A 25,444-nucleotide genomic window follows, 5' to 3' on the forward strand; every position below is an offset into this window, starting at 1 on the left:
ACAGTATACATATTGTCCTACCTGTGCAATATAGAGTACTGACACACTAACAAAGCAGGCTGTAGAGGCCAAGTAAAAGCATACCAAAGACATAAGCTTTTGCATTATATAAGCAGAAAGATGCAGAGTCCTGTGCAGAGCCTGGGCAAAAAAACTGCATTTAATACCAAAATACACAAAAGAACTGCTAATTACTTTCTCTAATGGATTTCTAAGTGGGGTTTGCTGGGTTAATAAAAGTTGTCAACTTTTTAAATTCCTTAATGTTTTTAAAGAAAAGCTTTTCTGTTTATGTGTCGCACAGGGTTATGAGGTACTCGGTCCCGGCGGTGTATAACTGGGAAATGTCACTTTGGTGGCCATTGCCCGGTTCCGTGCCCTGGGTGCTTTTTAAAAGCGGTATATTTACAGGGGAATTAAATAAGAGTTTATCATGTGATGCCACTTGCGGTTTGCGACTACTGGGGCTGGTGTTGGTGGCAGCCTGGATATTCGGCCCTCCGCAAGCAGGACCAGGCCCCAGAGGATAGGTGATGCAGACGGATGTTGAAAGAAGACCGGCCATACAGGGGATTGCAGTGTAACTGGTTCATTTACTCACAGCAAGATGTAAACTGGTCACCCGAGGAAGACTGGTGTTCACCGCAGGTCCCCTTCGTTCCAGTGCCGGTTTAGTGACCTAGTGGGCTTCTTTCCCCTGCACCTTTCTTTGGTTGGTGGGTCACCGTGCCTTGGAGCGGCTGGGGGTCCCCTCGTAGTAGTCTCCCAACGGCAGTCCGTATGACGGTAGTGTGAACCCTGTCGGGTCGGAGTCTCTGGTCCTATTCCCCGGTTCTCCCGTTGCTACTGTGTCCCAAACTTCAAGCTCAGTGAGGTCCCTTGATGGTCCCCTCACTGTGCAAATTTTATCAGGTCTGCTTGAAGCGTTCGCCTGACCTAGGATTCTGGGTACCCAGTCGGTGCTGTGGTTCCGGGAGTACTCCACCGGCAACCAACCGCCTGGGCCCTCAGGTCACTGTTTCACTCCTGTCAGTGCGTCTGCTCGCTTCCTCACTCTGTCACCGACTCCTGCCGACTGTCTCCGACTGTCCACTGTCTGCCTCTCCAACCTGGTTGTCAAGTGGACTGGATTGGCTCCACCTCTAGGCGGCCCTAGCCTGGTAGCATTCTATGGGGAAATTTGGGGAGAACAGGGATTATCTGGAGTGTTTGGTTGTTACCGGCACTGGTCTTCCGGGTTCCTGGGGGGTGGGGGGGGGGTAAGCCCTGCATTCTGGTGGGGATGCAGTACCTTGTAGCCCCCTGATGACCTCAGTGGTGCTACATTTACATACAAAGGTAGCAGTTCCGTATACAACTAGCCCTGATACATGCAGAGAAGTGGATCCAATTGTACCCAGTCTATGTATTGCTCTGGCAGCTATGCAACAGGACTATATGATCGGAAACTGCACAATTGCAGAGGTCGGCACTAAATACCTGAACCCAAAAAGTGGCCATTGTTTCATTAATAATAAGGGTGATATCTAGGTTATTCCAAGCAACACCTACACAAATATATCACATGTACTGACTGCAGTAACTTGAGAGATGTGAGGCTAATTCAATAAGCATCAAATCATGTATAGTTTAGAAACCTTAATTACCTTTGACTTCACAGCCTTTTTCCTTTTATCAGATGTGGGGAATTCCTTTTGTTGGGCCTAAAACATGCGATATAAATTTATTATATATAGTTATATACAGTATGCCATCACCTCAAACAGAAGCTCTAAACTACTAACTTACCAAGCTGTAGACGTCTATGAAGACCTCAAAGTTGTTGGACACCTCTTCACTGAAAAAATCAATTAGTTAAGATGAGTAACACTACAGTGGAGCCATAAGGCATATGTAACAATAAACAGCGCAATTCTTGTATTTCATTTAATGAACAGGTCTTCAGACATTCAGGATCTCACTTGCAGAAACGTCACGATTACTTACAGAGTAAATGTTGTTGGAAAGGACAAAGCATCTCCTTTCATGGAGCTGGAAATACTGGCCAGTGGGGTAGCCACCATGTTCTCAGCACCAGATCTGATAATTACGAAGAAGTAATAATTTGCAGAGTCTGAAAAGCAAATTTTACAGTGTTAGTCTTAAAAGACTTACGAAGGGGCAAATAATTAGATTCAGGCTTCAAGAAAGTATTGTTATTAGTCACAAACATCCTAAAAGGGTCCAGAGAGAACAGACAATCAGTTTTACTAAAACTATACATTCACTATAAATGACAATGCTGGGGCATCTTTTCTTTGTACTTCTGAAATACGTATGAATTCATTTACCGTCAGATGTTACCCTTCACCATTTATTTTTCACAATACCAGACTTTAGTAAAACAGACATATTAATTTATTATTGGCAAATCCTATGCATTTTGTTGAATAAAAGGTCATTTTAGTGTTTAGTGGGATCGCCAACAATATTAGGCATTACTGGTTCCGGTTTCTTTTATTCTCACTGGAGATGAATTGCTTCCAATAGTTTCAGGCAGCTCTACTCATTGACAAGTCTGCTTAGCCAACAGTGCATATGTATGGCACGAGGGGGGCGGCTGGTGAAGGACTGTAGTTCAGTTGGCAAGAACGAAAATGAAAGGCAGCCTTAACGGAAACTGTCATGAGAAGAAATCTGATTACCTGCAGCTATAGCGTTATCTGCGAGTAAATAACGTTCCAAACACATGCGGCCATCTAATGTCCTGTTTAGCTGCAGGGCTTTGTTCTCATCGCAGCCGCTGTACTCCCGTCATCTGGGCGGCAGTGAGCAGTCTTTACTCAGTGAGCACGCTGCCATCACACTCACTGCTCCTCAAGCGCCATCCTGCTCAGCACATTCACATGCTGCAGATGTCTCAAGTATCGGTGAGCATGCTGTATTCACGTTCACTGAATAATGTGACTGCTCACAGTCCCCCTGAGCCACCACGAAGACTGGAGCTGAGCAGCTGCAGGGAGAATATAACTTCATTTTCTCCCTGCAGCTACACCACATTAGGCAGTAGAAATGTAATTTCCTGAAGATTTGCACTATGGCTGCATATAAATATTTAGGTTTTTTTGGAGGGTTAGGTTAACTGAAAAGATGATGAAAATAAAATCATTAAACTAAAATATGATGCTGCTCTTTTACAATACTGGGGTTTTAAAATAAGATACATTCTTCTGAATATACGATGTGCAGCATCAGGTTACAAGGGCTATTTGCTGTTACAGATGGACGGGCTGCAGTGGAGCTGACAAAGTTACAGGCGTTTCAGAGGCAGAGGAGGACATATTGTTTCACTTCTACGCAACTTGTGGGCAGGGAATAGCAGTAGTTGTAAATTATAGCACAAATGTACTCTACAGAAATTTGTCACATTTTACTCCAGATAGCTCTGGACGGTCAATCCTAATGAATCCCTATTCTTTCCCCCCACCCCACATAGTGTTTATATTATGAACCCGGATAATTCTCTCTAAAAAAATGTTTAAAACATAAGCTGGTAAACTGGATAGCTCCAGGAGATTAATCCGCATGTGAAAACATTACAATTTTGATTAATGTCATATACGAAACAAGAAGGGAATTTTGTTTACTTACCGTAAATTCCTTTTCTTCTAGCTCCAATTGGGAGACCCAGACAATTGGGTGTATAGCTTTTGCCTCCGGAGGCCACACAAAGTATTACACTTAAAAGTGTAAAGCCCCTCCCCTTCTGCCTATACACCCCCCCGTGCATCACAGGCTCCTCAGTTTTGGTGCAAAAGCAGGAAGGAGGAAACTTATAAATTGGTCTAAAGTAAATTCAATCCGAAGGAAGTTCGGAGAACTGAAAACCATTCAACATGAACAACATGTGTACACAAAAGAACAACAGCCCGAAGGGAACAGGGGCGGGTGCTGGGTCTCCCAATTGGAGCTAGAAGAAAAGGAATTTACGGTAAGTAAACAAAATTCCCTTCTTTGTCGCTCCATTGGGAGACCCAGACAATTGGGACGTCCAAAAGCAGTCCCTGGGTGGGTAAATTAATACCTCGTAATAGAGCCGAAAAACGGCCCCTTCCTACAGGTGGGCAACCGCCGCCTGAAGGACTCGCCTACCTAGGCTGGCATCTGCCGAAGCATAGGTATGCACCTGATAGTGTTTCGTGAAAGTGTGCAGGCTCGACCAGGTAGCCGCCTGACACACCTGCTGAGCCGTAGCCTGGTGCCGCAAAGCCCAGGACGCACCCACGGCTCTGGTAGAATGGGCCTTCAGCCCTGAGGGAACCGGAAGCCCAGAAGAACAGTAGGCTTCAAGAATTGGTTCCTTGATCCACCGAGCCAGGGTTGACTTGGAGGCCTGCGACCCTTTACGCTGGCCAGCGACAAGGACAAAGAGTGCATCCGAGCGGCGCAGGGGCGCCGTACGAGAAATGTAGAGTCTGAGTGCTCTCACCAGATCTAACAAGTGCAAATCCTTTTCACATTGGTGAACTGGATGAGGACAAAAAGAAGGTAAGGAGATATCCTGATTGAGATGAAAGGGGGATACCACCTTAGGGAGAAATACCGAGGGGGGCCTGGGGTCAATGATTCAACAGTGCCCGGGGCCTGAGTTACCGGTCTGGACTGCAAGGCTTCTAGTATCTTAGCAGACCATTTATCCATAGACACAGAAAGTTTGTCAGCGAATACTGCAAACTCTGTCCCTGTCACCTGGACAGTGGCAGCAGGTGGTTCCACCTGGGCCACCAGTGGCAGAGGCTCCGGCTGAGTGAGTGCCACAGGGGCCGAGCATTGCACACAATGAGGGTAGGTGGAACCTGCCGGTAGCATAGCCGCACATGAGGTACAGGTTGCAAAGTAAGCCTGTGCTTTGGCACCCTTGCTTTTTGCGGACGACATGCTGTTGTCTCCTCTGAGTACAATCCGGGAGGGTATATAGCCAAAAACCAACAGTGCGGCCGTACAGAGTAAATGTATAGCATATAAACACACATATATATATATATACACACTTCCAGGTGCGGCTTACCGACCGCCCGTAGCGGTTGTGTGACCACCAGATTCCCTGCCTGGGCCTCCCAAAGCTGTGTTGTTTCTCCTCTCCAGCTTCAGAAGTGCTGACAGGAATGGCTGCCGGCGTTCTGTGAGGAGGAGGGGGCCGTGGGCGTGCCTTAGAAAGTGCGGGAATCTGGTGCCCCACGGTGCTCAGTGAGGGGGGAGGAGGATACCAAGTATGCTCCAGCCCTCAGCGCTGACGTCTAGTGCAGCGTCCCGCCCTTCCCCTGACTGGCAGGTCCGGGGGCGGGAATATGCGGTACTAGGCCGCAAAAGCCTGGGGAGTAAAGTTATAAGCGCGGCCGGCAAACAAGCGCGGTCAGCGCGGTAGTCCCGGCGCACTAACACACCCAGCAGCTGCTGCAGCGTGCATAACACAGGCGCTCCATGCGCCGTCCCCAAGGGGACACAGAGTACCTCACAGTAGCAGGGTCCTCCCTGACGATACCCGGCTCCTGTCCAGCAGATTCCCCCAGGGGCTGCGGAGGGAGCACGGTCCTAGTGCCTGGAGACCGATTAGGATCCCACTTCACCCAGAGCCCCTAAGGGATGGGGAAGGAAAACAGCATGTGGCTCCTGCCTATGTACCCGCAATGGGTACCTCAACCTTAACAGCACCGCCGACCAGAGTGGGGTGAGAAGGGAGCATGCCGGGGGCCCTGTTATAGGCCCTCTTTTCTTCCATCCGATATAGTCAGCAGCTGCTGCTGACTAAATTGTGGAGCTTGCGTGCATGTGTGCCTCCTTCGCACAAAGCATAAAAACTGAGGAGCCCGTGATGCACGGGGGGGTGTATAGGCAGAAGGGGAGGGGCTTTACACTTTTTAAAGTGTAATACTTTGTGTGGCCTCCGGAGGCAGAAGCTATACACCCAATTGTCTGGGTCTCCCAATGGAGCGACAAAGAAAAGAATAAATGTTCATTGTATCTTTAGCGACTAATAAAGACATCAGTATGTGTGATACAAGACTGCTCTTTTCATAGTTTCTACACACTGCAGCAATGAGACAGTTCATTTTACATCCAACACTGCCATCTACTGATATCTGCTAGCTAAAAGGAATCTGTCACCAGGTTTTTGAAGAATGCATGCTGCAGGGGTTAACACAGATTTCAGAGATGCGTCTTATCACACTGTTTGCAATTGTTTACCTGCAATGTTTATTTTAGCTTCAGGAGATTATTGCTGGACTAGATCGGCACACCATCTGCTGTAATTAGCAGCTCACAGTCTATAGACTTTTTATATAGAGCATGGGGGGGGCAGCTTTCAGAGCTCCGCTACATGCCAAATCTATAAATACTGGGTAAGAACAGCTGCAACCAGTAAACTAATAATAATAAATAATAAGTCATACACCTCTGGATTCAGGGTCTCTTTGCTTACATCATGCTGCTCTCAGATGAGGTTGCAAAAACCTGCTGACAGATTTGCTTTTAACAACTCATAATTGTTGCAAAAGAAGTCAATTTTCATACACCAGCATAAATGTAAGGTCGTATATGCAGAACCGTGTTTCTTCTCTGTGGACTGTCAGTTTAAAAAAATGACCACATTAATCTATACAAGTCAATTAGGATACTCATTTTTATCTTTAAACAGATCTAGAAGCAAAAAAAAAAAAAAAAGGCACAACTTGTACATGTGCTATTTTGATCCAATTTTCTGGATCAGTCTTTACACAAATACCCAACAATAAAATGAGAATGAACACTGAAGATGTTTTTTGCCTTGCAGACACAAAAACGGAAGTGTATACGAATACTTGCCTGGTCTTTGGGAAGTGCTGCAGACAAAATCTGCTTTAAGAGGGAGAAATATTTCAGAAATTGATATAAAGCCTCTAGATGGTGTGCTATCAGCGCCATGGGAATTGGGTTTCTTCTGAGGTCCTTCGCTCTTCAGTTTATTCAGCTCTGCAAGCATTGCGGCTCTTTTTTCAGCTATACAATAAAAATAAAAAAAAAACAAAAAAAAAAAACACTATGTGTTACTTTAGATTAGGCAATATATATATCCTTTTTTGTGCTGTATATAAAAAATTAATAAAAAAAAAAAACTCAAGTCATTTGTGCAGCATTAACTATAGCAAAATGCAAAAAAGAAAAAAAAAATTAAATAAAAAAAAAAAATGCAGTGGTGCTTTAAAGAAAATGTGCTTGTTATGTGGAGCACCTAAAAAGGGATCCTCACTAATGATCCTGACAGCCATTCCCTGTACAGAGGGAATGAATGGGATCAGTTGCAGTTCCCTGTATAGTGGGGTAGCTGAGAAAGCCATTGTGCAGGGAAAACCCAAGGACTCACAGCATTTGTGCATGTCCTGTGTCCGCCTTCGGCTGGTGTTAAAGTCATGATATTTACTTCTGATACATATATCTCAAAAAGCATTACTTGGGCTGCTCATTACCCGTTACCTCAGTGTGTAAACTTTTGCACGGGGCGTTTTTCCTTTGTCCACAGGATAATTGAAGAGAAAGAGCTCTTAGTGAATAGTATATTACACTCTAAGGGTATGTGCGCACGTTGCTTTTTACCTGCTTTTTGCCTGCTTTTTTGCTGCTTTTTCTTCTGCGCTGTTTAATGCCAAAATGGATGTGTTCTTCTATTCAAGCAAAGTCTATGGGAATTTGGGTTTCTTGTTCACACTATTGTTGTTCAAAATGCTGCCTTTTTGTGGCAGAACTTTGGTCAAAAACTCAGCTTTGCAGTGCAAAACCCAAATGGCAAAAACAATTGACATGTTGCTTCTTTGAAAAGCTGAGTTTTTGACCAAAGTTCTGCCACAAAAAGGCAGCATTTTGAACAACATAGTGTGAACAAGAAACCCAAATTCCCATAGACTTTGCTTGAATAGAAGAACACATCCATTTTGGCATTAAACAGCGCAGAAGAAAAAGCAGCAAAAAAGCAGGTAAAAAGCAGGTAAAAAGCAACGTGCGCACATACCCTAAAGCCTGACATGAAGGCAGCCTCACAATTTATCAGTCACTGCATGTGAATCCGCTATCCAGGACACATTATTGACTCCATTACAGACAATTAGCACGAATTAGTGATCATTGGGCCCATTGTGCAAATGTTGACCGTTTAAGGAAAGGATATTCCATCTTTACTGCCAATTGCTACATGCGGGAGATATCATAAATAGAGGCTGCATTCAACTTACATTGGCCCATTGCAGGCTATTGATAGTGACAGTCATAGTTGCACTTACTTGATACCAGCAGCAAACGCTCAGCTTCTGCTTCAGTTTGGGATCCTTTTCCATGTTCTTCATCTACGCAGCAATTCAGAGCCTGGCTGGCCTGATGAATCACAGTTTGCTGCATGCTGATCTCATTATTCAGCATCTAAATTTAATGAAAAAGGTAGAGAAGGTCATCCATAGGTCTAAAATTATGTAACACAATCCCCATATTGGCTGTAAAAAGCACCAAAACTATAGAATATAATTAGGCACATGATGTATAGGCACGTACTCACATCAAGGCCAACATTTCAGAAAAAAACCCCTAGATGGACAACTCCGTCTTTTCCGGCCACGTTTGAAGTGTAACGGTTTTAATTTTTGTTTCAGAAATCAATAGTAGCCATGAAAATAAGCAACTTTATAATATTTATCATCAGACAAATGTGCTTCTTTCTCTGCCAGAATTGATCAGTCATTACCAAAATACTCGAAGACTTTCCCATTACTGAGAGAGGAGATGGCAGCTGTTACTGATGAGAATCTATGTAAATAGAAGAGGAGAGGCGGAGCTCTGTCTCTAGCTCCTCCCATCATAGACTCTCATCAGCACCAACTGCCATCTCCTATCTCAGTAATGGGAAAGTCTTCACTGAATACAGATTTTACCTCAGAATTGAGAATTTTGGTAATGACTGATCAATTCTGGCAGAGAAAGAAGCAAATTCGTTTGAGAAGAAATATTACAAAGTTACTTATACTATTGATTTATTAAATAATAATTAAAACAACGGGTTACGTTTATATGCCAGTATAATATCTCCATCTAGAGGTAACATAGGGTTATTACACCCTCACAGACTGGACCAGTGAGGAGTGAACTTTGCAGATGTGATTTGGGCATTTTTATAGTTTGGGAAACAAATGCAATTTATTTACATTTGTGGAATCTTCTTACAAAAGTAACAAGGCTGATGCATACACCATGGTCACATAAAATGCTCCTGCAGTTTACGAACCTGTTCACTCTGGCACCAGGACTTCCCTTTTCCCAGAATTCACGATGGATGTAGAGATACATTATTCATCTGCTTACAATGAGTTAAATCATTTTTTTTTCCACTCCTTGCTAACTAGTAAATAAAAAAAGACAACTGGTAACAATACCTTCATTTTTTGTTTGATGTTAAGAGGTCGTGGTGACGCATTCCTTTTGTCCTCTGGCCGAGAAGACACGTCTTCTTTACGGACGATTCTTTGCACTACTGGAGGACGATCCGACTCCTTGAATCTTTGGGATCTATACGCGTCAATGCTGAATGGAAATATTAGTTAGACCGACCAGACCTTGCATTTTGTACAGAGCATAAACTGTTTTTGTTTCTATAACACAGACATTACATACACACTACTCACAAAAAGCTAAGGATGTTTGGCTTTTAGGTGAAATTTATATAAAATATAAAAAGTTCACGCTACAGTGATATTTTATCGTGAAAGTAGGGCATTTAAGTAGCAGCACGCCATGGTGATTTCCACAACTCAAACAATTTATTGAAATAAAAGCCAACAGTGGTGGGTATAACCCCAAAATGTCAATGTCTCAACGTGTCATGTGGCCCTGAGCATCAATTACAGCTGATAACGACGTCTCATGCTGTTCCCCAAGTGGAGTTACTGTCTGCCAAGGCATGGCATCTCACTGTTCTTGAAGTGTGGCCCTCAGGTCATTGAGGTACTGGGGTGCAGAGTTACAAGCCTCTACACAGCATCACAGATGATTCCATAGGCTTTCTATGGGATTCAGGTCTGGAGAACATGCAGACCACTGCATCTTGAGGTCCCCCAGTCTCCAGTAGCCTTTCCCTAATGATGCAACCTTGATATGTGGGAGCATTGTCTTTCATGAAGATTAAAAATTAGACTGGTGTTGTTCATACAGAGGCACAATGACTGGATTAATGATGTTATTCCAGAAGTAAGGCTTGTCACTACCATTCACAAAGTGTAAGGAAGTTCTGTAGAGACTACACACACCTGCCAATACTACCACCACCAAAGGCTGGTCTGGTAATAAAAATGGCTGATGCATAGCGCTCTCCTTGATGATTTCAACAGCATTGTCGGCCATCATTTTTGCTCAGCATAAATCGACTTTCATCAGTGAACAGCCCTGAGGCCCACTGATTCCCTTGTCCAGCAAGACTATGGCGCCAGTGCTAGGTGGCGTGGCTAGGTACCCTTGCAGGTCATCTAGCATGCAGACCACACTGATGTAAACAATTTGGAATGGTCTGAGGTGACACTTGGGTGCCTCTAACCTTTCTTAAATGTGCCTGGAGTTGTGTGGCATTCATCATCCGATTCCGAAGAGCATAGTTCACAATGAAGTGGTCATCAGTGTGGGATGTGGCCGAAGGAAGTCCACTTCTCTGCCTTTCTGTGACTCCTCCAGCCTCCCGGTATCTCTGTTGCAACCTGCTCATGACACTCTAAGCTCAGCGGCCACTTCCATCTGAGAACATCCTTTTTGAAGCCAGACTTAATATTGATTAATTGTTAGATGTCCTGTTGGTCTCATAGTGTCAAAGTGTGAACAGAATTGAGGAGGACGACTTTTAAAATACAAATTCTAATTGAATCCTGAAATGTATATGGCGATTCATGGATCAAACAACTGTTGTGAACATTGCCATTAAGCTCCTTGTTAGAGAACAGCAAGTTGCGCAAACAGCAATGAAACATTGAACAGTTGGACATGGGCATTCAACAGTTTAGAGAAGGTCACATTAAGTTCACCTGAAAGGGTTAGAGTGAATTTTAGTACTATCCTGGAATTTCAACCAAAAGCCAAATATCCCTAACTTTTTGAGTAGTGTATACTATATGTAGGGTATATATTTAATAAATAAATTAAAAAAAAAAAAAAAAGTACCTATAAAGTAGATTTTGAGTTTCCTCTTCACACAGACTACTCTCCTGGGATTCTGAAGCAGCTTCTTTGGCAGACGTTTGGAACGTCACCGATTTTGGGCTCTCATAGACTTTATTACCATCTGCCGCCATGCTGGATTTTGAGAGCAAGGCCTGAGTTTAATAAATAAAATTGATGAATTTGGCACAGGTCATGTGTAAAACAGCCAGGACAAACAGTTATCTGCTACTTAGACATACTTCTGGACTTCCAACACCAACTGTCTCTGCTAAAGGAGCGAGCAAAGACATAGAAGAAATGTTAAGAGCGTCTTCCCCATCATCTCTTTCTCCATCATCAAAGACTTTTTCCCTTTGTTTTGAGGAACTTTCTTCAAAGCTTTCATCATCCTCATCTTCCAGAGCATCACTAAATATGCTAGTGATCACTTCAGAACTGTTTATCTCATCAATATCACCATCTACACTCATTTCAAACTCATCCGCCACCTCAACTGTAAGGAAAAGAAAAAATAAATAAAATTATGATCAAACTAAATGAAAATATCAAGATCAATCTTGCGGCCCCAGTGGAATGGTATACTGCTAGCTAGAGAGTGATTTCCACAGTTATACAGTGGAACCTCGGTTTACGAGTAACCCATTTAGCGAGTATTTCGCTATACGAACAAAGCTTGCTGTAAATATGTAACTCAGTTTACGAGCATGCTGTGCTGTACGAGCAAATACTCACAAGCTCACACTTCCGGTTCCGTACATCCACCACGCTCTGACCCGCTCTTGCAGTCCCACACAAACACGTGCAAACACACACAAACACGCACGCACACATATTATGCTCACCTTACCTTCCGTTCCCTTGCTGGCCTCCCAGTTCATGTAGTTCGCCGGTACAGGATGTGTATCGGATAACCATAGCGACAATGGAGGAACTTCCGATGTCAGCAGCTTCTCAAGGGCAGCGTGCTGACCAATCAGAGGCAAGCGGCTCATGCCTTTGACGTTGCTGGCAGCGGATGCTCCGGCATCGGTCGCGATGGTTACCTGATACACATCCTGTCTCGGAAAAATTACAAGAACCAGGAGGAGTCCAGCGGTGTGTGTGTGTGTACGCGCGGTTTTGTGTGTATGCGTGTGTTTGTGCATGTGTGGAATGGCACAATAGGGGGATCAGGATAGGACATTGAATAAGTTGTGGAACGAATTGTTTGAGCTTCTATTATTTCCTATGGGAGATTTTGCTTGGCTAGACGAGTAACTTGGTTTACAAGCACACTCCCAGAACGGATTGTTCTCGTAAACCAAGGTTCCACTATACTGGCTTTACACGCGGCATGAGACTCTACAATACAAACCAATCTAATATTAACACGATTCACTTTTCTCTAGCAAGATTTATAGGATTGCAACAATTATATAACTATCTAAGAAGCTCCCTAAAAGAATGAAATGTATTGTGCCAATATCTGACATTTTATTAATTTTTCAACACATCACGCAATAATACTGAACAAAGTCACTTGTAGGAAATGTAGTTGTCCAACATACGCTTTTTAGAAGATAAGCCTCTATTCACACTGGCGTAATGACATGCATTTCTACAGAGACTAAAGCAGATGAATAGTTTTATTGGGTCCCACCTAATAGCATGGCTATTATGACAGTCAAAAAGCAGCAGAAGCTGGCTGAAAAATCCAGAAGAGAATTTCTGAACTTGTCACCCAGCCATAGCTGCCCCCGGCTACAGAGAAGGCTGTACACCAGGCATGAGAAGAGCTGAATTACTGGGCAGTGCATAGCTCATTGATGAATGATGGCAGAATTTGTTATCTGGTGCTATACAAACGTTATTCTTTAGTACAATGCATTAGGTTATGAAAAACGAACCTTTATTTCCACCAACTTTGGTATCTACATGTGGTTTTGGCTTCTCTATACACGTAGAGGACGGTTGTACGGCTTTCCCAGGACTGTGAAGACGCTCAGACATTTTATTTTGCACTGCACCTAAAATGATTTTACAATTAATTAAAACAAATTGACAAACAGAACAACAAACTGCCACCTATGCACTGCACGCAGACCCTCCTTAAAGGGAACCTGTCAGCAGAAATTTCGCCCAAAACCTAAAAGATTCCCCCTCTGCAGCTCCTGGGCTGCATTCTAGAAAGGTCCCTGCTATTATTGTGCCCCATGTGAGACCAAAAGAAAGACTTTATAAAGTGGTACCTTTTTGTATTCAGATACTGTAAATGTGACACGGGGGCGGGCTTTCTGGCGTCCGTTATTCTGCCTCCTGGTCCTGTATGCCGCCCCCATCGCTCCTTTCCATAGCTGATGACACCGCCCACTGCTCCAGCCATCCCCACGCATGCCCAGTGCCAGTCTCACGGGACTGAGCAGTGTGACCGCTGGTGACGTATGCGCAGGCAAGTGATTATGGGCGGGGCTGTGATTGTTATCAGCAAGTACCCGCCCATAATCTAGTGAGCACGCAAACCTCACCAGCGGTCACACTGTGCTCAGGGTAGTGCTAGACTGTATGGGCTGCTTCCAGGGATGACGTCCCTTTTGTCACGTGATAGGGGCGTGTTCAAAATACTATCACGTGACAAAAGGGACGTCATCCCTGGAAGCAGCCCATACAGTCTAGCACTACCCTGAGCACAGTGTGACCGCTGGTGAGGTTTGCATGCTCACGAGATTATGGGCGGGTACTTGCTGATAACAATCACAGCCCCTCTCATAATCACTTGCCTGCGCACACGTCACCAGCGGTCACACTGCTCATTCCCGTGAGACTGGCACTGGGCATGCGCGGGGATGGCTGGAGCAGTGGGCGGTGTCATCAGCTATGGAAGGGAGCGATGGGGCGGCGGCATACAGGACCAGGAGGCAGAATAACGGACGCCAGAGAGCCCGCCCCCGTGTCACATTTACAGTATCTGAATACAAAAAGGTACCACTTCATAAAGTCTTTCTTTTGGTCTCACATGGGGCACAATAATAACAGGGACCTTTCTAGAATGCAGCCCAGGAGCTGCAGAGGGGGAATCTTTTAGGTTTTGGGCGAAATTTCTGCTGACAGTTTCCCTTTAATTATTACAATTGAGGGGGTGGGAATAGAGTTTTCCCCTTTGGAACGAAGCTGTGTAGCACGCACAGTGCCGCTCTATTGTACAGGACTGACAGAGCATAATGCTGTACTAGCCTATATCTGCCAGGCCATCATGTAGAACAGTGCAGCACTGCGTATGTGGACCACTGACATTCACATCTGCTACACAGGATTCTTACTCTTATGATTGATGTAGATCACACACTTATAACAAAAGAAACCTTATATCAAGTTCGGGTGTCTAACATTTAAAGGGAATCTGTCAGCAGATTTTTCCTATGCAAACTGAGGACAACATGCTCTAAAAATGAAACAAAAAAAGCAAGTGTGGTTCTCTTATCAGTATGTGCAATTGTTTACATAAACGAAAAAGGTTGTGATTACCATTACAGGACTAGAAATTCAGGTGCACAGCAGTCCAATACACCCCCTGTAGTGACTGACAACTCACTGTCAATGCACAAATCTTTATTGAGAGCCTGATGAGGGTGGGGCAGAGGTTAATCTAAATTCTTTGTTTCAGAATGGCTTCAGCCAGTAATCTATGTGACACACCATTGGATTCAGAGTCTCTTTGCCTACATTATGTTGCTATCATATGAGGTAGCAAAAACCTGCTGACAGATTCCCTTTAAAAACAAGCCCCTGTCAAGTAACTCCTGCTGTCCTATCTGAGAGCATCATGTAATAGGAGAAGGATATATAGGCTTTTTTTGATGCACGATTGGGGAGAAAAAAAAAAAAACAAAAAAAAAAACAAGCAATTTCTGAAAGGACTCCTATTAGCTACAGGGTTTTGATTACCATGCCCACACAGGGCATGTACCACAGCCTTGTACTCAGCGATATAAGGAAAGCGGTCAGTGAGCCTGTATGGGCATGGTTCTCAGCGATATAAGGAAAGCGGTCAGTGAGCCTGTATGGGCATGGTACTCAGCGATATAAGGAAAGCGGTCAGTGAGCCTGTATGGGCATGGTACTCAGCGATATAAGGAAAGCGGTCAGTGAGCCTGTATGGGCAGGTAATCAGGACTGTCTCTACAAGGAGTTACTTTTATTTTGGCTCAATTATTTCAGCTCCCCAAAAGCTAAGAGGAGTGAGAGAGAACCAGCCATCTCGCATTACAGCCTGTCTTAAGAAATAATCGCATTCACCAAAATGTAACCATTCCAAACAACCTTTTCTTGGCGCTCTGCATTGTTGTTTTGCAGTTTTTCCGCTCAGAAATGTATGAAAAATTAGCCACAGGGTAATGCCCATTATCAAGGTGTTCATGTTGGCTCAGTGCTGCCAGTACCAGACTTATGGGGAGACACCTTTGACACACCAAATGGTAACACCCTGTTTGTCCATGTTTTCATACAGTTCTAGGAGACATAACAGATGAATGAAATAACACATATTTCTAAGAAAATGGAGCCCAGAAATAATATTATATGAGGAGGTCAAGTAAAACTGCTAAAACTGTCAGGGCAGTAAACAGAGCAGAAAGCTGTAAGCAGCCATTGAAGGCAACACTGTAGATTTATGCCTCTCCTGCGAGGAGTACTCAATTTTAGGATGTTAATCTACACATTGAAGGTGGGAGATGATTACCAGGTTTTTGCCACCTAATCTGAGACTAGAGCAGGATAAGGTAGGGTCAGAGACCCCAATTTCAGCGATATGTCATTTACTGAGCCGCTTAGTGTAGTTTTGATAATGTACTGCTGATTAATCAGTGATTTTATCATTAGAGGACTACTTGTCCGGCTGCCAGGTGGTCCAGCATATTCATGAGCTCTGTATGACTGCTAGCTCTGCAGCAGAGAAAACATTGATTTTATCAAAATGACAGCGAGTGACATCTCTGCCCCTACATTATGCTGCTCTCAGATGGGGGAGCAAAAACCTGGTGACAGATTCCCTATAACAGCTATTTTTTGCCCCCATTTTATTAGAGAACTGAAGAGCTACACAAGTACTGCCCAAAGTTTAGCATGGATTCCAGAATAAAAAAAAGGGTATACCAATGGCAAGGCAAATAAATACTAGTATTTATATTTCTCCTGTTTGATCTCTTCAGATTTACACTTCAACCATAGTGTTAGGCATTATTACCTGTATTACTTTTCTCTGGTTTAATAGGAAACCTCTCAACTACAGGATGGGAAATTGCATCTGGCTTGGGTGGCTTGCTAGAGGTTGGAGGATGAACCTGAATTTCCGACAATAAAGATGGCGGAAAACAAGAACACAATACAAACTGAATTTTTATATATGACATATCAAGAAATATAAGTGTAATATATAACAAATAAGTTCCAATGTAGTAACAATTTATGGTAAAAATTCAACAGTTTTGGTTTTCAATAGCAGCAACTATTTTTTTTATAAAAAAAAAAAAAACAACCCAAGACACATACACAAGCGTACACACTATAAGCTCTGTCTACAGTATTCCTCATCTACATGTATCTTATTCAGACTGCAGCCTGTTTGAAAAAGGCAATTAAAGGGAAATCCAGAGCTTGAATTTTGTTGGCAATTGTAAGGATAGGTCATCGATGTTTAATTGGTCTAAACACTTACATAGACTTGTCCATACACTATGTGCACAATTATTAGGTGAGTATTTTGACCACATCATCATTTTTATGCAGATTTTCCTACTGTGTGTTCTTTGGCATTTCCCACACATGCGCATTACAGTACTTTGCTCTGCCCTCAGCAGGGCAGAAACAAGTGTGCCTGTGCAGGAGTGTGATAGGGGAGGCAGTGTGCAGGACAGCGAGTGTAAGAAGAGAGGTGGCGGCAGAACAAGACGAGCAACGCCCATGAGACCAGACCGCTCCATAGGGGATTATAAGAAAAGCTGGTTTACATTTTGCAGAATAGCTTGGAGACATATATACAGCATTACGGAATGCTGTATATAAGGCCATACAGATGCATGAAACAACCGGAAACCTATTACCCTCCAGTGCTGTCATATTCCAGAAGTGCAACCTCCCTGGAGTGCCCAGAGGTACAAGGTGTCCAGTGCTCAGAGACATGGCCGAGGTGAGGAAGGCTGCATCCTATCACCACTTAACAAGACAAGTTAGAAAAAAACGTCAAGAAATATCTGAAGACAGATTTTTCAAAGGTTTTATGAAGTGAGGAGATGAAAGTGACTCTTGATGGAGAAGACTGATGGAGGGGGCTGCAACAGTAACGGACATAGACCTTCAATTCATCTCATATACTGCCACACTCTGGTATTATTAAAGGGAACCTGTCAGGTGCAATATGCACCCAGAGCCTCGAGCAGCTTTGGGTGCATATTGCTAATCCCTGCATACACTAGCATAGATAAAGAGATCTTTAGGAAAAGTATTTCTAAAGAGTGTTTATTATATGCTGAGGCCAGGGACCTACCTGTTAGAACACCCACAGGGGCGTGCTACCATGCTATGTGGGACGACCAGCAAAAGGGAAATAACGCCCTTGTGACTAGTCCCTGCGGTCTTTAGCATATAATCAACAATCTTTAGAAATACTTTTTAAAATATCTGTTTATCTAAGTAAATAGATACAGGGACAGTTAGGCAGGGATTAGATATATGCACTCAGTACTGCTCATGGTTCTGGGTGAATATTGCACCTGACAGGTTCCCTTTAAAGAGGAGCTAGCTGGACCTTCTGAGATTGCAGATGGACTCAAAACTCAACTTCCAAACTTGCTGCCAATTTTTAAAACACACTTTTTTCAAGTACAGTAAAGTCTGCATCTTAAGAAAACTATAACCTAAAGCCAATTGAGAACTTGTGAGCGCTTCTTCAAAAGGGAGCTTTGCAGAGATGGAAAACAAAAACAGTCGGAAAGCTTACTATGGAGGAAAAAATAAGCAACATGTGCATGAGATTTCAGAAATCTAATTCCCTTTACTGAGGCAGTAAAATGCTGTTTTTTACAATGCAAAGGGGGAAGCTATACTCCTTGCGGAGACTGACACCATTCCAGCATGCCAGCGGTGGAGACTTTAACCCCTTCACGACCGCGGGCCGTAAAATTACGTCCTATTTTAACGTGACTTAACGACCAGGGACGTAATTTTACGGCCTAAACTTCATTTGATTGCCGTGGCCATAGCAACGGCTTTCAAATGATGTCCCCTGCTGTTTCTTACAGCAGGGGACCTTTGCTTGACCCCAGGGGGGGCGGCATCGCCACCCCCTATCGACGATCGATGTGATTGGCTGTTCAAATCTGAACCGCCAACCACATCGATCGCACTAATTTCGGCAAAAATAATGCCCGAATTAGTGCGATCCTGTGAGATCCAGCTATGAGATGCCGCAGCTGCTGCAGCATATCATAGGTGGACCTCAAACATGCCGCCCCCAGCCCCTGCAGCACTGATTGGAGCGATCGTGCTATGACGCGCAATCGCTCCAATCAGTGTGCAGTGGGGCGGTCTGATCTGCCGGTGGCCGCCCTCCCCAGGCCTGTGCTGGCCTGCGAGCCCTCCCCCAACATGGCTGCAGCGTGCAGTGGCTGGTACTTGTGGTACCACGCCACCGCTGCTGCCGCCGCCGCCGCCTCTGATGTCTCCGCCGCTGCAGCTCTAATGGTAAGTATTCCGCTCCCTGCGCGCTCCCGTGAAGGCCCCTGCGCGCTCCCGTGAAGGCCCCTGCCCGTGCCCCCCCCGATCTGCCCCCCTACGCCCCGATCTGCCCCCCTACGCCCCGATCTGCCCCCCCGGCATCCCGATCTGCTACCACCGCTGCTGCTGAGGTCACCGCTGCTGCTGCAAAGTGAGTACTGTGCTCACTTTGCAGCCCGTGCGCGCTCCCGTGGTGCCCCTGCGCGCTGCCGTGATAGCCCCTGCCGTGCCCCCCCCCGCGATCTGCTCCCCCCAACCCCCCCCCCCCGACATCCCGATCCGCTCCCCCCGCGATCTGACTGCCTCCCCCATTATTTCTATTCTGCTTCTGCAGCTCCCTCTCCGGTCTCCCCCTCTGCTCTCCCCCCCTCCCCCTCTGCTCTCCCCCCCTCCCCCTCTGCTCTCACCCCCCCCCCCCCTCTGCTCTCACCCCCCCTCTCCCCCTCTGCTCTCCCCCGACGTCCTCTTACCTGTCTTCACCGGCCTGATCACATCTGCGTCCATCGCTGGGTCCTTCCTGGGCATTCTGCTGATCTGCCTGCTGCTCCTGTAAAGCTGTCCATCTCTCTGCCATCTGTTCCTCTGCAGCTCTTCTGGTCAGTGATCCTCCTGCTAGTCCTCTGGGTACTGTGAGTATAACTTTTTTTTTTTTCCGTATCCCCTGTCAATTTTTACACCTCATCCGTCCGTGCGTCCCGCCAAGCGCTGATCAGGGATGCAGATAACGGATCGGCATCCCTGCTCAATTTTTGGCGTGACTTTTTTTTCCGTATCCCCGACGCTTTTTGTATCGCATCCGTCCGTGCGTCCCGCCAAGCGCTGATCAGGGATGCAGATAACGGATCGGCATCCATGGTCAATTTTTGGCGTGACTTTTTTTTCCGTATTCACGACGCTTTTTGTATCGCATCCGTCCGTGCGTCCCGCCAAGCGCTGATCAGGGATGCACATAACGGATCGGCATCCATGCTCAATTTTTGGCGTGACTTTTTTCCGTATTTGCGACGCTTTTTGTATCGCATCCGTCCGTGCGTCCCGCCAAGCGCTGATCAGGGATGCACATAACGTATCTGCATCCATGGTCAATTTGTGGCGTGACTTTTTTTTTTACGTATCCCCGACGCTTTTTTTTATCGCATCCAACCGTGCGTCCTGCAGCGGCCGATCAGTGCACTGCGTCTGTGCGTTTGAAAAGTCAAATGGCGCTCCTTCTCTTCTGAGCCCCGCCATGCGCTCAAACAATTACTTTCCACCACATATGAGGTATCTGCGTACTCAGGAGAAATTGCACAATACGTTTTATGGTGCATTTTTTCCTGATAGCCTTGTGAAAAAAAAAGCTACCTAGTTGAAGCAACCGTTTTGTGGTAAAAAAAAAAAATTTTCTTTTCACGGCTCAACGCTATAAACTTCTGTGAAGCCCCCAGGTGTTCAAAGTGCTCACCAAACATCTAGAAAAATTATTTGAGGGCTCTAGTTTCCAAAATGGTGTCACTTGTGGGGGAGCTCCACTGTTTAGGCACCATAGGGGGTCTCCAAACGTGACATGGCGTCCGCTAATGATTCCAACCAATTTTGCTGTCAAATGGCGCTCCTTCTCTTCTGAGCCCCGCCATGCGCCCAAACAATTACTTTCCACCACATATGAGGTATATGCGTACTCAGGAGAAAATGCACAATACATTTTATGGTGCATTTTTTCCGGATAGCCTTGTGAAAAAAAAAGCTACCTAGTTGAAGCAACCGTTTTGTGGTAAAAAAAATTTTTTTTCTTTTCACGGCTCAACGCTATAAACTTCTGTGAAGCCCCCAGGTGTTCAAAGTGCTCACCAAACATCTAGAAAAATTATTTGAGGGCTCTAGTTTCCAAAATGGTGTCACTTGTGGGGGAGCTCCACTGTTTAGGCACCATTGGGGGTCTCCAAACGTGACACGGTGTCCGCTAATGATTCCAACCAATTTTGCTGTCAAATGGCGCTCCTTCTCTTCTGAGCCCCGCCATGCGCCCAAACAATTACTTTCCACCACATATGAGGTATCTGCGTACTCAGGAGAAAATGCACAATACATTTTATGGTGCATTTTTTCCTGTTACCCTTGTGAAAAAAAAAGCTACCTAGTTGAAGCAACCGTTTTGTGGTAAAAAAAATTTTTTTTCTTTTCACGGCTCAACGCTATAAACTTTTGTGAAGCCCCCAGGGGTTCAAAGTGCTCACCAAACATCTAGAAAAATTATTTGAGGCCTCTAGTTTCCAAAATGGGGTCACTTGTGGGGGAGCTCCATTGTTTAGGCACCTCAGGGGGTCTTCAAACCCGACATGGCGTCCGCTAACAGGTGCAGCTAATTTTGCACTCAAAATTTCAAATGGCGCTCCTTGCCTTCCGAGCACTGCTGTGTGTCCAAACATTTGATTTCCACCACATATGAGGTATCTGCGTACTCAGGAGAAAATGCACAATACATTTTATGGTGCATTTTTTCCTGTTACCCTTGTGAAAAAAAAAGCTACCTAGTTGAAGCAACCGTTTTGTGGTAAAAAAAAATTTTTTTCTTTTCACGGCTCAACGCTATAAACTTTTGTGAAGCCCCCAGGTGTTCAAAGTGCTCACCAAACATCTAGAAAAATTATTTGAGGCCTCTAGTTTCCAAAATGGGGTCACTTGTGGGGGAGCTCCATTGTTTAGGCACCTCAGGGGGTCTTCAAACCCGACATGGCGTCCGCTAACAGGTGCAGCTAATTTTGCACTCAAAAATTCAAATGGCGCTCCTTGCCTTCCGAGCACTGCTGTGTGTCCAAACATTTGATTTCCACCACATATGAGGTATCTGCGTACTCAGGAGAAAATGCACAATACATTTTATGGTGCATTTTTTCCTGTTACCCTTGTGAAAAAAAAAGCTACCTAGTTGAAGCAACCGTTTTGTGGTAAAAAAAATTTTTTTTCTTTTCACGGCTCAACGCTATAAACTTTTGTGAAGCCCCCAGGGGTTCAAAGTGCTCACAAAACATCTAGAAAAATTATTTGAGGCCTCTAGTTTCCAAAATGGGGTCACTTATGGGGGAGCTCCATTGTTTAGGCACCTCAGGGGGTCTTCAAACCCGACATGGCGTCCGCTAATGAGTGCAGCTAATTTTGCGTTCAAAAATTCAAATGGCGCTCCTTCCCTTCCGAGCTCTGCCGTGCGCCCAAACAATTGATTTTTACCACATATGGGGTATCAGCGTACTCAGGAGAACATGCACAATAAATTGTATTGTGTACTTTCTCTTTTCTCCCTTGTAAAAATGAAAATTTTATGGCTAAAGTAACATTTTTGTGTTAAAAAGTAAAATTTTCATTTTTTCCTTCCACATTGCTTTGGTTCCTGTGAAGCACCTAAAGGGTTAATAATCTTATTGGATGTGGTTTTGAGCAGTGTGAGGGGTGTAGTTTTTAGAATGGAGTCACTTTTGGGTATTTTCTGTCACCTCGGCCTCTCAAAGTCACTTCAAATGTGATGTGGTCCCTAAAAAAATTATTTTGTAAATTTTGTTGGAAAAATGAGAATTTGCTGATGACCTTTGACCCCTTCTAACTTCCTAACGGAAAAAAAATTTGTTTCGAAAATTGCGCTGATGTAAAGTAGACAAGTGGGAAATGTTATTTAGTAACTATTTTGTGTGACATATCTCTCAGATTTATGGGCATAAATTTTCAAAGTTTGAAATTTGCGAAATTTTCAAAATTTTCGCCAAATTTCCTAAATTTTCACAAATAAACGCAAAAAATATCGGCCTAAATTTACCACTGACATGAAGTACAATATGTCACGAAAAAACAATGTCAGAATCGCCAGGATCCGTTGAAGCGTTCCAGAGTTATAACCTGTCAAAGTGACACTGGTCAGAATTGCAAAAAATGGCCCGGTCATTAGGGTGTTTTAGTGGCCGGGGGTGAAGGGGTTAAGATGCAATGCTCCTCTGGGAAATAAGCAAATTGTCTCTGCAGTGAGGAAGTAGATAACTATAGAGCCACCTACCTATTGGAGGAAACAATACTAAAAGTCCAAAGTGACCCTATGACGAGCCTTGTCATATGACTTAGGATTTATGCCAAATCAGAAAAGCGTCTGCAAACTGAGGTTCTGATCTGGCATAAATCCTAAGTCATATGACAAGGCTCGTTATAGGGTCACTTTGGACTTTTAGGCTATGTGCCCATGGGAGATTAAACCTGCGGAAAATCTGCGGATTTTCTGGATTTTCCAGATAAATCTGCAGGTTTCAGCATGTACAGACACTCCCCATGTTATCCTATGGGATATGGCGAGTGCTGTGTCCATGCTGCAGATACGTGCGGCTGCGGAACATGCTGCAGATATCCCACAGCCGCATGTAATTGCATGTCAATTCTTTCTGCGGAATTACCTGCGGAAATCCCGGCCCTCTACTGTGGAGATAGGGCCGGGATATCCACAGGTAAGCCACATGAATGTCCGCAGGTTTACCGCAGCTATTTCGCTATACTACCACAGCTAAAAAGAGCTGCAGATTCCGGCGAGCAGCTACGGGAAACCTGTGGCCGTACCTGCGGATATATCTGCAGGTACAAACTCCCGTGGGCACATAACGTTAGGATTGCTACCTCCAATAGGTGGCGCTAGAGTTCATCAACTTCCTCACTGAAGAGACAATTTTCAATGTAAAAAAACAGCATAACATGCAACCCTAAGGCTACATGCGCACGCTGCTTTTTTTCCTGCTTTTTTGCTGCTTTTTTGGCTGCAGTTTTGTCAGCAGAACTTTCTGACATCTGACTTCCCAGCAAAGTCTATGAGAAGTCAGATTTGTCATGCGCACACTGCAGTTTATTTGTCAGCGTTTTTTTTGTCAAAAGTTTGTGACAAAAAAAATGCAGCATGTTCATTCTTCCTGCGTTTTTGTCAACATTTGTCACCCATTGAAATCAATGAGGGCATCAAAAACGCAGGAAAAATGCATGCTAATCAAAAGTGGTGCATTTTACCTGCCTTTTACCTGCGTTTTTGGTACCAAAAACGCAGGTGATTTGTCAGGAAGTGAGGTCAGGCAAGTGGACCCGTCCCGTCCTCCACGTGTTCCCCGAAGTACCGCTGTCCCCAGGGGAGATGATGTGGAGGACGGGACTATCAGCAGCGGCGGCAGCGAGAGGGAAAAAATCAATGTTTTCAGCTGCCAACGTCCATCCCCCTCTCGCTGCCGCCGCCGCTGATAGTCCCGTCCTCCACGTGTTCCCCGAAGTACCGCTGTCCCCAGCGTGCACGCACAGGGGAGATGATGGACCCCTCTCACTGCCACCGCCGCTTAAAGTCCCGTCCTCCACGCTCCTGTCAGCTCCACGCTCCTGTCAGCTCCACGCTCCTGTCAGCTCCACGCTCCTGTCAGCTCCACGCTCCTGTCAGCTCCACGCTCCTGTCAGCTCCACGCTCCTGTCAGCTCCACGCTCCTGTCAGCTCCACGCTCCTGTCAGCTCCACGCTCCTGTCAGCTCCACGCAGTAGCGCGATCAGCTGAGCTGTCACTGAGGTTACTCGCGGCCACCGCTGGATTCAGCGGTGGCCGCGGGTAACCTCGGTGACAGCTCAGCTGATCGCGCGGCTGTCTTCATTAGCTGTGTGGAGATGACCGGAGCGGCGGTATCTGCTGCTTCTCCGGTCACCTGCATGCAGCAGAGCTGGATGCGACGCTGGAGCATGCTGGATTACGCCGGACATGGAGGGCTTTGTCGGGGTTAATAAATTGGTAATGAGGGAATGTGTTTGTGTTTTTTATTTCTAATAAAGGATTTTTCGGGTGTGTGTGTTTATTTACTGTAATTTACAGATTAATCATGGAAGGTGTCTCATAGACGCCTGGCATGATTAATCTTGGACTTATTGGCAGCTATGGGCTGCCAATAACTCCTTATTACCCCGATTTGCCAACGCACCAGGGCAAATCGGGAAGAGCCGGGTACAGTCCCAGAACTGTCGCATCTAATGGATGCGGCCATTCTGGGCGGCTGCTGACTGATATTGTTAGGCTGGGGGGCTCCCCATAACGTGGGGCTCCCCATCCTGAGAATACCAGCCTTCAGCCGTATGGCTTTATCTGGCTGGCATTAAAATTGGGGGGGACCGCACGCCAGTTTTTTTTAATTATTTATTTCTAATTTTTTTTTTTTCAATTCAACAAGCTTTATGGGCTTGTTTGAACTGAAAAATACATGAAACAATTGTTGACAAAACTGCAGCCAAAAACGCACCAAAAAAGCAGCAAAAACGCACCAAAAAAGCACCTACATTTTTTGTGACATTTCCAGGCTCTCACTGACAAGGTGCAGTTTTGGCTGCAGTTTGTGAACACGAAAAAGAAGCAGCGTGCGCATGTAGCCTAACTGTGCATACAGTGTACTAGTGGCTGTGTCTGGAGCTGCAGATGTGTCTCATCTCATTTCTATAGCACAAAAGCGTCACACTTTGTTTCTCTACTATTTCTTTT

The 25,444-nt window shown here is 45.0% G+C and overlaps 1 protein-coding gene across 1 annotated transcript in view; it reads right to left on the reverse strand.

Moving 5' to 3' along the window:
- ANLN (anillin, actin binding protein) overlaps positions 1-25,444 on the reverse strand; it is a 158,670-nt gene that overhangs the window by 69,598 nt on the left and 63,628 nt on the right. Inside the window, exons 8-17 of the mRNA XM_075315129.1 lie at positions 16,418-16,514; positions 13,086-13,205; positions 11,439-11,692; positions 11,200-11,351; positions 9,432-9,579; positions 8,292-8,427; positions 6,844-7,017; positions 1,987-2,113; positions 1,789-1,837; positions 1,647-1,703 (exon numbers count right to left, since the gene is read on the reverse strand). Of these exons, the coding sequence (XP_075171244.1) occupies positions 1,647-1,703; positions 1,789-1,837; positions 1,987-2,113; positions 6,844-7,017; positions 8,292-8,427; positions 9,432-9,579; positions 11,200-11,351; positions 11,439-11,692; positions 13,086-13,205; positions 16,418-16,514 (1,314 nt within the window). The remainder of the gene's footprint in view (positions 1-1,646; positions 1,704-1,788; positions 1,838-1,986; positions 2,114-6,843; positions 7,018-8,291; positions 8,428-9,431; positions 9,580-11,199; positions 11,352-11,438; positions 11,693-13,085; positions 13,206-16,417; positions 16,515-25,444) is intronic.

Source organism: Anomaloglossus baeobatrachus, chromosome 6 (genome assembly GCF_048569485.1).
Source record: "Anomaloglossus baeobatrachus isolate aAnoBae1 chromosome 6, aAnoBae1.hap1, whole genome shotgun sequence".
NCBI classification, from domain to species: domain Eukaryota; kingdom Metazoa; phylum Chordata; class Amphibia; order Anura; family Aromobatidae; genus Anomaloglossus; species Anomaloglossus baeobatrachus.